This window comes from Nesoenas mayeri (assembly GCF_963082525.1).
Source record: "Nesoenas mayeri genome assembly, chromosome: 7".
NCBI lineage: Eukaryota > Metazoa > Chordata > Aves > Columbiformes > Columbidae > Nesoenas > Nesoenas mayeri.
The window spans coordinates 25,848,836-25,863,900 of record NC_137551.1 but is presented as its reverse complement, the minus strand read 5'-3'; the positions used below and the strand labels follow the sequence as shown (position 1 = coordinate 25,863,900).

At 41.6% G+C, this 15,065-nt stretch overlaps 1 protein-coding gene across 10 annotated transcripts in view; it reads left to right on the top strand.

Annotated features, from left to right (window-relative positions):
* BTRC (beta-transducin repeat containing E3 ubiquitin protein ligase) overlaps positions 1-15,065 on the top strand; it is a 114,848-nt gene that overhangs the window by 42,384 nt on the left and 57,399 nt on the right. For all 10 annotated transcript variants that reach the window (XM_080348190.1, XM_080348198.1, XM_080348197.1 and 7 more), the window contains one exon: positions 6,315-6,392. In XM_080348190.1, coding sequence (XP_080204316.1) covers positions 6,315-6,392 — 78 coding nt within the window. The remainder of the gene's footprint in view (positions 1-6,314; positions 6,393-15,065) is intronic.

Genomic DNA, 15,065 nt, shown 5'->3' with positions numbered 1-15,065 from the left:
GACAGACAGCATTTATAAAATCAGGATGCTGACAGTCCCTTAACGATAACAATGGACTTGGACTCATCTATCACTTACAAAGGTTATTGGAAAGGGAACATAAGGCTTATATGTGCCTCTAGTCTTAGACTGGCACTTATTTCCACACATCTCTCTCATTTTCTCTCCTCTCTCCATCCCTCTCCCTTTTTCAGTCCACTCTGGCTGACACGGCAATCACAGCTAATTTCTCTATTCTTTTACCCAATGATTCTTAGTCCTGTTTCCTGCAAGCAGTTGATGCAGATTAGAAGACAGCTGACTTCGTAGCATCTTGGGGCAACCCCCATCCCCCTGACTTCCCCAAGCCCTCCTAAACAAGAGAAGCATCCTGACTGCTGGTTTGAACTGGGAGGGAAGAGCAGTGTGCGTTGAGTGACAGACTTAACCTGGGGCTGGGTGGGGGTTAGACAGGCCTTCTGCTTCCTCTTCCTTTCATATGGCGCCAGTTTGCCAGCAGAATGCTGATGTACCTACTTTATTCAGTGGCTCTCCCTTGGCTGAGACAGTGCCCCTCTGTCCTTGGTGAGGAGGACCAAGTGCAGCACAGGGACGCTTAAAGAAACATGAGAGAGGATGTAGGTTATTTTCAAGCTCTGATAAAATGCTGCATTCACTCAGTGCACTTAGGAGCTTGAGGGTCAGGTCATATCAACAGTTTGCACTGGAAAAGCGGAAATGCGTAATTTCCACCAGTGTGTGCTAAAGCATCTGTTTTAGTGTGGCAACAGAAATACTGAGCTACATGTGGCATCCAGTTTGCCCTTGAAACATTTACTGTAACTGTTTGGACACTGTGTTCCCACTGTATTATTTGCTTAGAGACCTGAAATACCCAAGTAGATTTCCTACATGTGGTTGGATCTGCTGATACCACTAAAAACACACCCTGCCCCGGCTTCTGTTCAACCTGGTGTACATGCACGCAATGGCTAGAGCAGAACTTGATTGGCTTGAGGGGGTCTATTTATCAGGGAACTCGATTAAAATACAGACTGCACATGACATCAATTTGTAATCATTTTTCCACAGCAAGCAAGCATTTTCTGTATTGGATGCAGGTGTTTAAAGCAATAGTGTGTTTTAAGGGCCAGTGCAGCACAAATTCTGGCCTTTGGGATAATGACAAGTGTTTTGACTACATAAACAACATATATATATATATATATATATATACTTCCCCTCCCTGAGGTCCGCACACACCTAGTTTCCCTCAAGCTCATCATCTCTGTCAGGTTAATCAATAGGCACCGTATGGCAGAGGGTCAGTAATCAGTGTCATCGTGCCTTTAAATTGTGTTGAAAATTTGCTTAAAGCCTGGGCCAATTAACATCGAGATGATGAATGGATGGGTAGATGGGAAGAGCCTGGTGCTCAGGGGCTTTGTGAGAAGGAGATGCTCAGCTGTTGAGCAGCAGACACCAGCGAATAAAATCAGCCATTCATGTGAGCTCAGTCCACCCACTCTTAATGATAATGTCAATCTAGCAAAATATATACACATTGGAGTTGTCATGAGTTCATAAATCAAAGGAGTTTGTCAAAGGCATTCAGATTAACGAGGCAGCAGCAATAACAAGTCAAATTTGCATAGAGAATTGCCCGAATCTCAGTAAATTATGATCCTGTTTTTCATTTGATTATTTGCTAATGTCTCAAGAGGGAGAATGATTATATTAGCATGCAAAATCTACTCCAGAAGTAGAAATCTGACGTATAGCAGACCAGCACACGATGACAATTAATCAGTTTCTGCATACTAGCATAAACGCGCAAGGCCCAGAAATGAACTCCTTTTTTTTATTATTATTTCTCCTTGCTACTGATCCAAATGGTTCAGCTTGACAGAGACTTTATATTGCTTTAACAGTGTTCTGAATTGTGCCTGCAGGCAAGACATAGTTATGCAGCTATAACCAACCTATCCATCTGCCAACCAGATTGGAATTCTCCTATCCAAGGCTTCCATTAACCCCCACTGACAGCTCCAAACAGGATTAAGAATTTGAAAGCATAAAAAATAGTTGTGCTCTCCGCATAGACACACGCTTCTCCCGCACCCCCACCTCCCCATGCTTGGAAAAAGGCTGCGTCTGTACTCTTGTATAATTAGCGCAGGGCAGAACCGCACCAAAGAAATCCTCCCCCAGTTGGCAGGGGCTCGATTTCCAGCACGACGAGCGAGGCGGTACTAAAGGTAGCTCTGCCCAATTGGTAGTCCCTGGGAGTGCATTTCTCCCTGTATTGTATCTCGTTCCCAGCAGTGTTTTGCTGGGCTGTGTACACAAAATGCCGCATGTCATCTCCTGTCAGACACCTCAGTCTAGGGATTTCGTATGCATTGTAGCATGTTGTGTTTAGTGGCGGAAGAGGCTTCATGGGAAGAGTTAAATGGTAATAATTTTGTAGTAGTCTTTAAGACAACCTGCCATGGACTTATATTCTGTTAATTACAGGCTGAAGTTTTACATGCAAATCAGGTTTAAAAGCCAGTAGCCATTTTAGGAAAAATGAGCTATGGAGGACAGAGCTGCTTCGCAGGAACCTCCTGCTAGAGAGAAATTGTGAAGGTGACAAGAATTGTGAGATTGGGTTTCCTGGCTTCTCTTCCCAAGGTTCCCACTGTCATTGTGTGACCTTGTGCACGTAAAACAGACAGACAACCCCACAACAACAAAACATTTTACCTGTCTGTGGAAAGCGGGGGTAGTATTTATCTCACCAAGACTGATCAATTTGTGCTTCGGAGACTTCAGCACTTCTCATCTTATCTTGCTTTTAGTTGTTCAAAAGGAGAGACCCCTGCATGCAAGCACAGGCACTTTTGGCCAGTCTGGCTTTAGTCTATGAAGAAAAGCTTGCCTGCGGGATTTAAACATTTTCCCTGATGTAAGGGAGTTTGTATGGTTGTTCAGCTTTCTGTATGCACTGGTTTTCTTCACTTCTTTCACCCTAACAAATTCCATCTCTCTTCTACTATGTATCAAGCACAGTCACTGCAAATCTTTAATATTCCCAGTGAGTACACGCAACTTACCGTCTGGATACCAAATGCTTCTTTCCAGGTCTGTGCCCGAGACGTGCGTTTCAGTAACCACGAGAGGGTGCTCAGAGCGGTTCCTCCCTTTGCTCTCAGCCGCAAGAGAGGCAGACATCGCTGAAGTCCTGCCTAAGCAAACCTTATTCTGACCTCGCACATGTTTATCCCTCCTCCCACCTTGTTCAGCAAGGAGAAATATATAGATGTACCGTTTCAGTTGATTACACTATGGTCTTCCCATGGCCATGGCTAAGTGTTGCCCTATCAAGTGAAATTCACTTCCACGCAGCTACAGTTAGTCCTGAAATATGCAGGGTCTTGTACCTGCACCTGGATTGATGGGTTTCCTATTCCTGAGAAATGAGCAGGAGTTATAAACATCTGTGCTTTTTCTTAAGTGTAATGCTTTCCAGTCATTCTGTCTTCACCAAGCGTAACTTACTTGCCGACAAAAGTGCATGAGCAGCGCTCCTCTTTAATAGTCTGCTATCGGAGCTGCTGTGTTGGTGCTGGAGAATGGTGAGACGCCAAGCTGTGAACCACCATATGCACTTGGCAGTCTTTGTCTGGTCTTTGTTCAGCCAACCTCTTAGCCTTGCCACCTATAAAGATAATGAATGCAAAATGGTCCTCTGCTTGCTCTTAAAATTAGATACTCAGCTTAAAGAAAAAGTAGATAACTTGATGCTTTGTGATAACTAGGAATTTCAAAATAAGGGCTGACAGTTTGCCAGCACCACTGATTTTCCTGCTTTTTGATGTTGTTTTGAGGGAGGATCCTGAATGACTTTGAAAGGCGAGAAGAATGCAAGATTTCGCTGTTGTAGAAAGATTATTTGGAAGGGGAAATAATTTTGGCAGTTTTTGTAGAGAAGGGGGTGGATGTTGAAAAAGCATCCGGAAATAGTCAACAACCCCCTCCCCCCCACCCCCTGCAGCAAAATGCAGTTCCTGGAAACGTGTAGTGAGTGACCTTGGGTTCTTATGCTTCTTGCACAAAAGTTAAAATCCTTACTTGAATTAACCACTTACTGAACTGTATTTCATGACCAGAAAAGAACAGCTTTAATGCTTGGCCTTCCTTTTTGGAGATCTGCTTGTATGTTTTTACGATCACAGTTCCTTCTAAGCTGGATTTAATGAAATAACTTGATCCTGGCTGGGACTTCGTATGAAAACTTTTAGAAACTGACCTCTTACAGCAATTCATCAGGCCTGTTTAGGATTGATTTCCATTATAAAACCCTGGTTACAGCATCCCAGATGTCATGGTGCCTTGCAGGTTCTGTATCTTGTTTAAAAAAATAAAAACAAAACCTCAAAAATCGGTAGTTGATCTGCAAGTCTTGATTTGTACAGAGTCTTCCCTACAAATTTTTTACATCTCAGGTAGGGTATTTTGTTGTTGTTGTTGTTTGGGGTTTTTTGTTTGCTTTTTTGTTGACATTGTTTGTTGGGTTTTGGTTTTTGTTCTTTTTTTTGTTTGTTTGTTTTGGTTTGTTTTTCAGTTTGGTTTTGTGTTTTGTTTGTTTTTTGTTCGTTTGTTGTTGTTGGGGGTGGTGTGGGGGTGTGGTGGTTTTTTTTGTGTGTGGGGTATTGTTTTGTTTTGTTTTTTCCCCCTTCTCTGCCATTTCTCAGCTGACAGCTTCTCCCCTTGCCCTGCCTCCTGCCTGTACCTTTTCTTCCCCATCACCAAGCTGCCAGGATGGTGCCGGCTCAGGCAGCGCTGCGGCCGGCACACGGCTCCTCTGACACCGGCTCTGCCGCGCAGGCTCTTCCCAGAGCCCGGCTCCCCTTTCGCCAACAGATGCCACTTCTGCCTCCTGAGGTGTTGTGCTGGAAGCTGGCTCTGCAAGAAACCCAGCAGAGCTGTGCTCAGTGAAGGACAGGTTATTTGGGGGATAAGGGGGAGAGGTCCAGAATGCAAACTTCTGCCTTAAAATACACACTCCTGAGCTTTTCTGCAAGTAACTGGAAAACCACCCTTTTCCTGGCAGAGCTCTCCCTAAGCAGTTTTTCTGTATCTCTTTAAAACCTGTTTAGTTGCTCACTACTGAATGCCTGGGAATGTGGCCTAAGGCTATGAATACTGTGGTGATCAAACTGATTTTAGATGTGTGTGTGGGATTCCCCCAGAGCTTGTTGTCATTACTCTGTCAGCACAGTGGCTGAACCTGTGCGAAGGAACACTGGCTCCCAGAGTCGCTGACTTTGGCAGTGAGGACAGGATTCCCCCCACGTACCCAGCAGTTTTTAACCACTTGTTTGCTACAGACTGTGCATGTCGTGAGATAAACTATAGCTCATCTTTACCCTAAAGTCTCCTCTGGAGACACTCAAGACCTGCTTGGAGACATTCCCATGCAATCTACTCTAGGTGAACCTGTTTTAGCAGGTGGGTTGGATTAGATGATCTCCAGAGGTCCCTTCATACCTGAACCATTCTGTAAAGCAAGTCATAATTGGTTTTAATCATGAGGTTAACAGGATGAAAATCTCCTGGTGGAGACTTCTTACTTATGCTGGAGAAGCCCCCTTATTTCTTCTTGTTCGCCTTCTTTTGTCTTACTGATGCTCTTTCTTTTGGAAGTGGCGGCTTAAGTTTTGGAGCATCAGTCTTTCTAGAAATTGTACATGTATGTAGAGTCAGGGTGCGGGAGTGAAAAACATACCCATAATATCATATGGTACCTACACAAGAAAAGAAAAATTTTAAGGATTACCTGACAACCTATTTTGCCAGAATTCAGCTGTGTCATCACTTGTCTATGATTTTTGACAGCCAAGCAGGCTCAGTGCAATTAGTAATTTTTAGGCAGATTAAAAGCATAGGGGGCACAGAAAACAACATTTGCACCCCTTAACAACCTTTTGTTTTCAACAGGTTCCGCTGTTTTAAATAGTTATTCTGGGGCGTTCAGGAGCACTGGTGTTGCCAAGCTGATCCAGACACCATTTCAGCTTTTCAAAGTGGCTGTTATTGCTAGTTTCAGAATAAATCCCCAAAGTACAGGCTTCTTCAATATATACCTGCACAGTACTGCATTGCTGTGTTGAGGAGGAGAAATTCTTTCTCTGCTATAACAAGCTGTTTGGCTTGAAAGTACAAGTTACCTTCCGGTATATGCATGTGTAAAATACTACAGGCTGTGTAGTACAAATATTCTGTGTCTTTTCTCCTCACAGAGTGATATTAGGGATAAGAACTGAATTAAAGCTTACTTTCTTTCACAGAACTCCTCTGAGAGAGAAGACTGTAATAATGATGAGCCCCCTAGGAAGATCATTCCCGAGAAGAATTCACTTAGACAGGTATGTGATCAGTCTCTTTAAAAATGCAATAAAACTTTCTAGCTATTTGAATCCTTAAATGCTTCTGGAAGCTGAAGTCTTACTTGTGCTCCTGGCATTTTCTTTTCTACTTTGAAGTCTGAACAAGTCACATTGTACCCAGGAAAATCAGTCACATAGATTTAGCTTTCAGGAGAGTCTGATAACTCTTTCTAAAGAAATCTAGACTTCTGCATAGTGAAGTCAGCTGTGACTCTCTAGTTTTACCTTTCCCCATGTGGGTTTCATCAAGACCTCTTCAGCCTTTTCTTCCATAATCTTTCCTGTCGTCTTTGTAGTATATTTTGCCTTGTGTCAGATCATGTGTTCAAGAACCTCAAAGTGTTCTAGAACAACTAAGCTTTTCATCACCTCTGAAGGTGGTGTTGAGGTTAATAACCTGAATAATTACCTGCTTTTGTTTCTTCTCCACTTGTATACATTACCAATGGGGAGAAAGGAGAAGGGATGGGCTAATAAAATATAATCCCTTTGCCTTTTACATATAGTAAAGCAAACTTCAAAAGAATCACTTTTTTAATCCCCATGGTCAACAAAGGGGGCTTAGATTGTGATTTCTGGGGGACTTAAGTTGGAGATAGTAATTCCAGATCCTGCTTTACATAGCACCTTGCTCTTTCTTCCCATTGCAACCTTCAAGCAGCAGAAACAAAAATGTGTCTGTGCCTCAGCTGCCCAAGTTTGCTGCCTGGTGCATCAGACTAAAAGCACTGATGAAGGTGACTTAACTGAACACCCCAGGCCACACGTTGCAGCTGCTGAGGAGTCAGCACATTTCCTGCTGCATCTCAGCTACAGGAGCAGCAGTCTCAGGCAGAGGAATAGGATGGTAATATACTTCCCCACAGCTGTTATTTCCAAGAGAATTGTGGTTCAAAACCATGGTAAAGAATGGAATATCTTTTTCATACTGCATGTTTGTGCTCAAAGTTGGTTTTTTGAGGAGTGGTGGGGTTTTTTGTTTGTTTGTTTTGTTTGTTTGTTTGGGTTTTTTTAATAATGTATTGAGAGTGCTTGATTTTGTGGGAGTAGATGTCATATGAAGGACTGCCTGTGGCTAAGGTCCATCTAACAGATGTAGTCCGTGTAAGTCTTTTAGACAGGAGGCAGTATGGTAGGATCATGAATGGGGTCCCAGATATTGCTTGTAGAATTCGTTAGATATGTTACACCAAAGTTAAAACGTTTCTGGCATTCAGCAATAAGCAACAAGAGCTAGAACAAGAGGGCAAAGCTACCTCGTTCCTACTGTGTATCCCCAAGATAGCCAGCAAGGTGCCCAGCACACCAGAAAACTGGTTTTTGTTTTTTTTTCATCTTAGAGTTACCTTATTGATGGTAAGCCTTCAGGTTCAACAAGAAAAGGCTTATGCCTCTTCTCCAAGAAAAAGTTCATTGTAAGAGATGTTAAGTCAAAAGGAACACAAGTTGCCTGTCTTGTATGCCTTCTCAGTGCACTGAGTCCTTCCTCATGATTATTGGTTAAGAACACAAATATTGAGAAACAATATTATACAGTTCAAGAAGGTAAAGTTTCCTGAGTTTCCCTTCTGTTATCTTTCAATCTGCAGAGGTATTCTTAGTGTGCAGGAAAAGCTGTCTTTCCCACAGGCCCACAATTCATTGTAACCAAGGTGCCTAGATATCAAGAATACACCTGAAAAAACAATTGTACTGTCCAGATATTTCATATTGGAAGTAATTCACATGGACATTGTTTATGACAAAGATGGTTATCTCTGTTTCTTTATATTGTTCAGATATTGTATCAGTCTCTATCTTTGTGTTCAGTCTTTACAGTGACAGATGCAGGACAAAATCCGTGGCTCATCTGATTGCTATCTGGAGCCTTTTGTGTTGAAAACAGTGTTTGTAGCCAAGTTCAAGCTGTAGTCTTAAAGCAAGTGCCTTCTTGTCTAGATCATAGGAGATGGCGGACCACGATTTTGTGCCTGTCATAGAAGGAATTTTGGTTCTTTACATAGGCATAAACAGAAGTTGTCAGAGCATTTCAGAAGCTCAGATTGCTCCTCTTCTCTATTAGTGACAGATGAGAAGCATTAGAGAGATTTCCAGCTCCAGGTGCAGAAATCAGATGCATATGCAGCCATGTGCCTATATACTCAAAATCAATGAGCAGAGTGATACTTACTGGAAAGATCTACATCTCCAAAGGGAAATAAGCAGGGTGGCTACCCTGTCTTACATCTATCCGTACTTCGTGAAACCTAAAAGATCTGAGCTGCAAATGCTGGCAAAGCAGTACTACACAGAAAGTGCTGAGTTCAGTAGTAGTACCTTAATAGAAAGATGCTAACTTTGCTAACTTGGTAAATATTGAGTGTATAATTTCATATTTTCTTTCCCTCCTGTAAGACACTGATGTTAAAATTTCGTTATTGGGGAACATGGACCTACATGCACAGAAGAATTTAATATGTGTATGTGGGGAGAAGGGGAAGTCTGTTTGCCTAAATGGTCTTTCTAGTGAAAGTGTCCACATATTTAGTACTTCTTGGTTAGTTTTAGGAAATTAATGAGTTGCATCAGACCACTTCAGGGGAAGGATGATGTCTTGGCATGTTCAACTGCTGACAAGTTTAAGTAAAGGTGCATTACCTTTTCTTGCCTTGTTTGCTGTGCTGGTATGCAGCCTCAGCCATCTGTGTTTTTCTCAGGTGGGATTTTGGAACAGACATATCAGAAGGTGGAGATAATAAGAAGATGTAATGGATGCTTAAGTATCCATTGTAAGTTGTAAGCAGGGGCTGAAGGACCCCCATTGTTCAGTGCTGTGGAGCTCTTACTAGGAGAAATAGAATTCTTGTGTTGATTAAAATGGTTCTTGGAAAAGCATGTCTTCAGAAATCTCTGCAAGTGAAGCTGTATCCTTGGTGTGCTGGAAGTGAAGGCACAGCCACTCTTCAGTGCCTGAGGGGCAGCAAGGCAGGAGAGAGTGGAGATCAGCACTGGGAAAGAAAACAGAAGGGGCAATGAACTTGACAGTGTTAGCTGGAACAGTGAAAAGATGTAAGCTGTGACAGACTTTGAAGTAAGGATGCAAATGTTTGGTTCTTGAGAAGTGCTTGATCTGACAAAATTAAATTTTGAAGGGGTAAACTGAAAAATCGTAGTATGAAAACAGACTTCAGAAAAAACAATGACAAGTGGCAAAAGTTTTTGGCAACTTTATTTAAGCTAACAAACGAATTTTCACACTGCAAAGTTATAAATTAATTTTAATAGGCTGATCCAGATGGTCCATTTGGAAAATGGATAGCTTGATCTGTTGAAAATTAAACTAAATTTATCTCTCTCATACTTCAAACTGAAGTAAGTGCGAGAAGAGTGCCCATTAAGTCCAGCTTATACAGATGGACCGGCAGGTCACACATGGGACTAATCTGATTCATTTTAAAAATAAATACATGAGTTATTGAATCAGGTTGCTGTTTCAAGCCCCGCGTGTGAGCGTGTGTGTGCCGCCCTTTCAAAGGGACTCACAAATGCTTCAGTGCCTTTTTAACCTGTGTGTTTCCATTTTAATTCAACTTCCTTGCCAAAAAACATAATTAGTTTTCAGTGTCTATCATTTAGCGTTAGACCCAAACACTAGATTGATTAGGTCAGGCATTTGTTATTTTAAGGGCTATGTCTCCATTCTTCATTTATGAAGAACACAAGCTCAATAGTCTTGGGTAGAGAGCTGGCCTTTAGAAACTGGGAAGGGGAAGCTCTCTGGGGGCCCCTCCAGCCTTTTAGCTTCTGGGTGTTTTTAACAGAGTCATGAATGCAGATTTGTAAATTTATTGCAGTGCCATCTGTTTTTTTTGCAGGAACCGTATTATTGTTGGCTCGTATCTGTCTATTGTGGTGGTCACTCCCCAGGAGCTTGCCCTCATAGTCCTAGGGAAAGTGATGAATAGCGGGGGTCAACATGAATAGGTCACAGGGCAGCTGTCCGGAGCTGCCCTGAACTTGATTACCCTGCTGGTTTTTAAAGAAGATGGCCACAATGCAGGTTGTTTAAAACCTTTCCCTCCCTTCTCTTTGGTGGAACAATAATGAAGTGCCTTTTGCCGCTGTGGTTTGTCTGTGGGCGAAGGTGCCTTGTGGGGAAATGCTGGCAGCGGCGAGGCTGCCCCACCGTGCCTCCTGCAAACCTCACATTGGACTCTGCTGTCTTTCTGTAAGCTTCCAGATGGAAGTCCGGGGGAAAAAAAGCCCTGTCTGTTACCCCATTCAAACAGGCCCCTTAGCATTTTCAAGAATTTTCCCTCTTACCATTTTGGCATAGAATATTACCTCAATTCACTCTTACAGATTTGAGATCATTTTGTAAAATTACATGTAGCACCTAAAACATGCTTGAGGCGCTACTGCAAAGTTAAAATAGGCACAGTCTGATCTTAAGAGTTTACAACAAATACACAAGTAAACTGTAAAAAACAGAAAGCGGTTAGAGAAGGTAGGGCAAAGGGAAGACAAAAAGTAGCAAGCGTCAACTGTTTTAATTCCAGCTGGTAGCCTCATCCCGCTGTTTAGGGCTCCTCTCCAGGCGTATTTCTTTTCTCCAAAGTATTTCTGTGGTGCAAAGTTGAAACTGTCTTTTTGAGTGGTGGAGAGGCAGTGAGGGTCCCTCAGCTCCCCCTCTCTCCCTCTGCCTGGGGAAGACACCACAGTTCAAAATCACTTTCTGTCGGAGGGCTGGCCAAGGCAGGACATACCTGGTCTGTAAAGTTATCCTGGTTACCTCATCTTTTATGCTCTTGAAAAGTCTCCTGAAATCGCTAGAAGTACATCCTTATTCATACTTTTGAGATTATTCTTTCTGATTATTTTTTATTCTCAAACAATGAAACAAAAATAATTTCTATGCCTCTGCAACACTTAATGCGTGTTAAAAAACTAGTCAAGGTGGGTTGTACCAGAGTCTAAGTTACAATGGGAATGCTGCCTTGTCACAGAAGGGCCACTGGGCTCTTTCAGCATTAGTACTAATAGGAATCTGTCACTCCACCACATTTCTGCATTCCTCTGTAATTGAGTAAATTGCAAGTGTTGTCTGCTCCCCCCTGCCCTTTGTGTCCATGTCCACTTACCATCCGAAGAACGTGGGCAGTGATAAATAAAGTGCTGAACAGAGCTCTCAACTCTTTGAAAGCAGCATGTTGCCAGCCCCCTAGTTATATTTCTTTAAGTGTTTATGTTTTTCTGTATTCTTTCTCTTGTGTGGCTGGAACCCTGGGGATCCAAAGCCATGAGAGAGGCCAAGAAGCTAACAAAGTAGCTGTCCCCTTGTTAGCTTGTTCCTTTCTTCTTTAAAAAAACAAGATGAAAACCATCTGGCTCAGGGCATTACATTTTCCTCCCCCATGCACCTCTATAGATGAAGAGTTTCACCTGCAGTGAGGGTTTACATTGATTAGGGAGGGAGCAGTAATTCAAGCCTCCATCCACTTCAGTGGTACTTTGCAGTCTTTAAAGGTGCTGACCCACTGAGTTAAACTGTCAAGGGAGGATAAAAAAGGAGCTTCATCCCGGGAGGTAACAGCTGCCAGGTTTTCAACACCTTGCACGCTGCTGGAAAAATGTCACAAATTGTCAATGGAAAGAAAAATCACTTGGCTGCCATCTTCCCTTAATGACGGGCCTTATAAAATGAAAGATTTAAGGGTTTAAAAATCAGCAAGTAGCTCTGTCAGGAAAAAAAAAAAAGATGCTGAGAGATTTTGAACAATGAACCCAACGAGATGTGTCCTGAAAGACTTGCGGATAATGCATCAAAGTTGGAATAACCGGATCTGATTGGAATGACCATGGTTATCTTTGCACAGTGGGACAAGAAGGAAGTGAAAGCAGCAGCAGCACAGAAGTCTAACGTTACTGTGCCTGTATTTAAAAAAAAAAGGAAAAAAAAAGTCTGATTCATAAGCCAGTGAACTGAGAGAAGACATACTGTATTTCTGCTCTTTTGAGGACAATTTGTTTTCAAGCAGCTACCAGATGGCTAAATACCACGACATTTCCTTTTTCTTTTTTTTTTTTTTTAGCTTCTTTTCCTTAACAAGAGATGTAGTTCTCCTTGCTCTTTGTTTTTGTTTGTTTTAATGCTTTTACTTTTCTAAACAACCCTGCGGTGTTTGGGCATTGTGGCATACTCTTTTTTTTGTTCCTTCCCCGTGCATTGATGGATGAGGAAAAAAGATCTTCAGCTTTAATGTCATTTGAGATAAGAGGCAAATTGGAGTCAGGCTTTTTGTTTGCATTGTCTTGAGGTTTTTTTGTTTTAGGAACCTTTTTTTCCCCCCATTTTTTTTAGGTAAGTCATTTTAATTGTACTGAGTAATTAGAAGGTACACACAGCCAAGGGAGCTTTGTTATGGTAATTGCTCAAGAAAACCCACTCCCCAACTACCATTGCCATGTGTTGAGACACGTCTTCCCTCTAGTGGCAATATTAAGGACTCTGGATTTCACAGTCAGCAAGGTGTAATTGCAATATGACAAACTGTGCTTTAGGGAAAATCCTGTAAATGATACAGTTTTTGTTTGGCTAGTCTTTACTTTGTCTTATAACTTTCCGTGGAGACTACCCTTCCCAAGGCTGGTCTAGGAATAACAAAAATTTTATCTTAAGAATATAATCACAGTGAATCCTGGGGAATGTCTTACAGCTTGACTTAATTCTAGTCTTTTTAATTACCTGTTTATAAAAACGTTTTTAAATTCGTTGAGATTACTTAATTCTTTCAGAAGAAGCACCTCATTTGAAATAAATAAATAAATTGCATTTATTTTAAATAGTCCATGTGAAAGACCTTGAAAGGGTAATTAATGCAAGTCTCCTAAGACTGTAAGTGAGATGAAAGCGATCCTTCCAAATCTACTGGAGTGATTTGTTTATATAACTTCCTACTTCTGCTGAATTCTTCGGAGTCTAATAACTTTTTTCTAACCGCTTGGCAATTTGTGCTTAGCTACAAAAGCCCTTGTTCAAAAAGAACAGTTTAATAATCTTTTCCCTGAAAATGACTTGAAGGGAGTGTATGAGGTTTGTCTTTTTGCTGTGTTTTTATTAGTGTTATCTTTCTCTGATAAATCATGTAATTATTAACTATTGGGGGGGAAATCTTATTGAACTCCTGGGTTGCAGCTTCTATTAAAATGTGGAGTTTTGCTCAGGGACTGGGGATTCTCGGAATAAATGACCAAAGATTTCAGTTGGATTTCAGTGGGTGGAAAAGCCGTGCATACTCACACATGGTTCTGCCTGGGGTTCGAGGCTTCAGGTTGGCATTTGGTGTTTGTCCAGAGTTACGCCGACAAGAGTAGAAATGTTTATGTGTTTATGTCAAAGCGCAGGATCATACTTTCTTTAAAAAGAAAAATGTAACCAAAGACACAGAACGATATCAGATACAGCTCTATCTTTAGTGAACCATAGTCTAGTGTCTCTGAGGCATTTTAAGCCTTTGGCTGAGAGTGAATACAGCTTTGTGGTTCCCCTGCTTCTGACATGATTTGGTGCTGCCATATATTTGTAGGGTTTTTTTTTCATTAGATCTTGTTTTGCTATAGGGCTGCTTAACACTGTTCTCAAACAGCTTTTGCAAGGTTAAAAGAATGCAGCTTGGTAACAAGTTTGTGTCATTTTAAATATATACCTCCCAGTAAATAAGGAGGAGCCTTGCAATCAATCCCTTTTAGTGTGTTATATGTTTCACCTGACAACTAAACCCTCTATTGATTAGCCATTACTTTGTTAGATAATCTCGTGTCATTGAAGCCACTGTAAAAATTAAACTCTTTAAAATGTTTTACCCTAGCAGCAGTGTGAAAATTGAAAACTTGCTTAGAATTACAGCCAGCTTCCACAAAGAGGGTAGTTTTCAACAAACTGGTTTATGTTTGCATGCTTTATATGCGATATAAAAACATATTAAAGCACTCCAACACAAAGCTATCTGCCTGTGGCATTAAACCAGGCTACCACTTAAGGAGAAGGCAAAGAAACCTCTTATCTTGATGAAAGGTGAAGAGAAACTTAAACAGTTTTGGTGCATATTAGGTAAGATCCGTAAAAAGGTTGAGCTTTGCTTCTCTGGGGTTTGGTTTTGGTTTTCTCCCAGGTTGGTCTGTGTTTCCATAGGCATTGGAATGAATGAAAGGAGTTTCTCTGATGTTGCAGTGTAGTGCAAGACACCATCAAATGTTTCATCGGAAATGTATGGGTCTGCATTATTTGATGGTATGACATTCATTCTGCTTTCAGTTAGGTCTGTTCACTAGTAACCCTTAGCCTACGAACACAAATATAACAATACCAGATGAAATCAAATCTCCATGTCCAGCAGTAATCTTGTGTCTCACAATAACCAGTAACTGCTGCCCGCAGAGAAACATTAGAAGAGGGCAGCCATATAGTACTGCCTTCATAATACGTTCTCTCAGCTTCTCATGACTTAACTTCATGAGCCAGATGCAGCTTCTCTGCAACGTTATCAATACGTTTCCATTGAGAGCTGTTAAGTAGAGTGACATTACCTCTTCCCCCCCCTACCCTAGACTTTAAGGGAGAACTAGGCTTTTTTCTGTGGTTTTGCTTTAAACCTTTTAAAGCATATTGTAGAA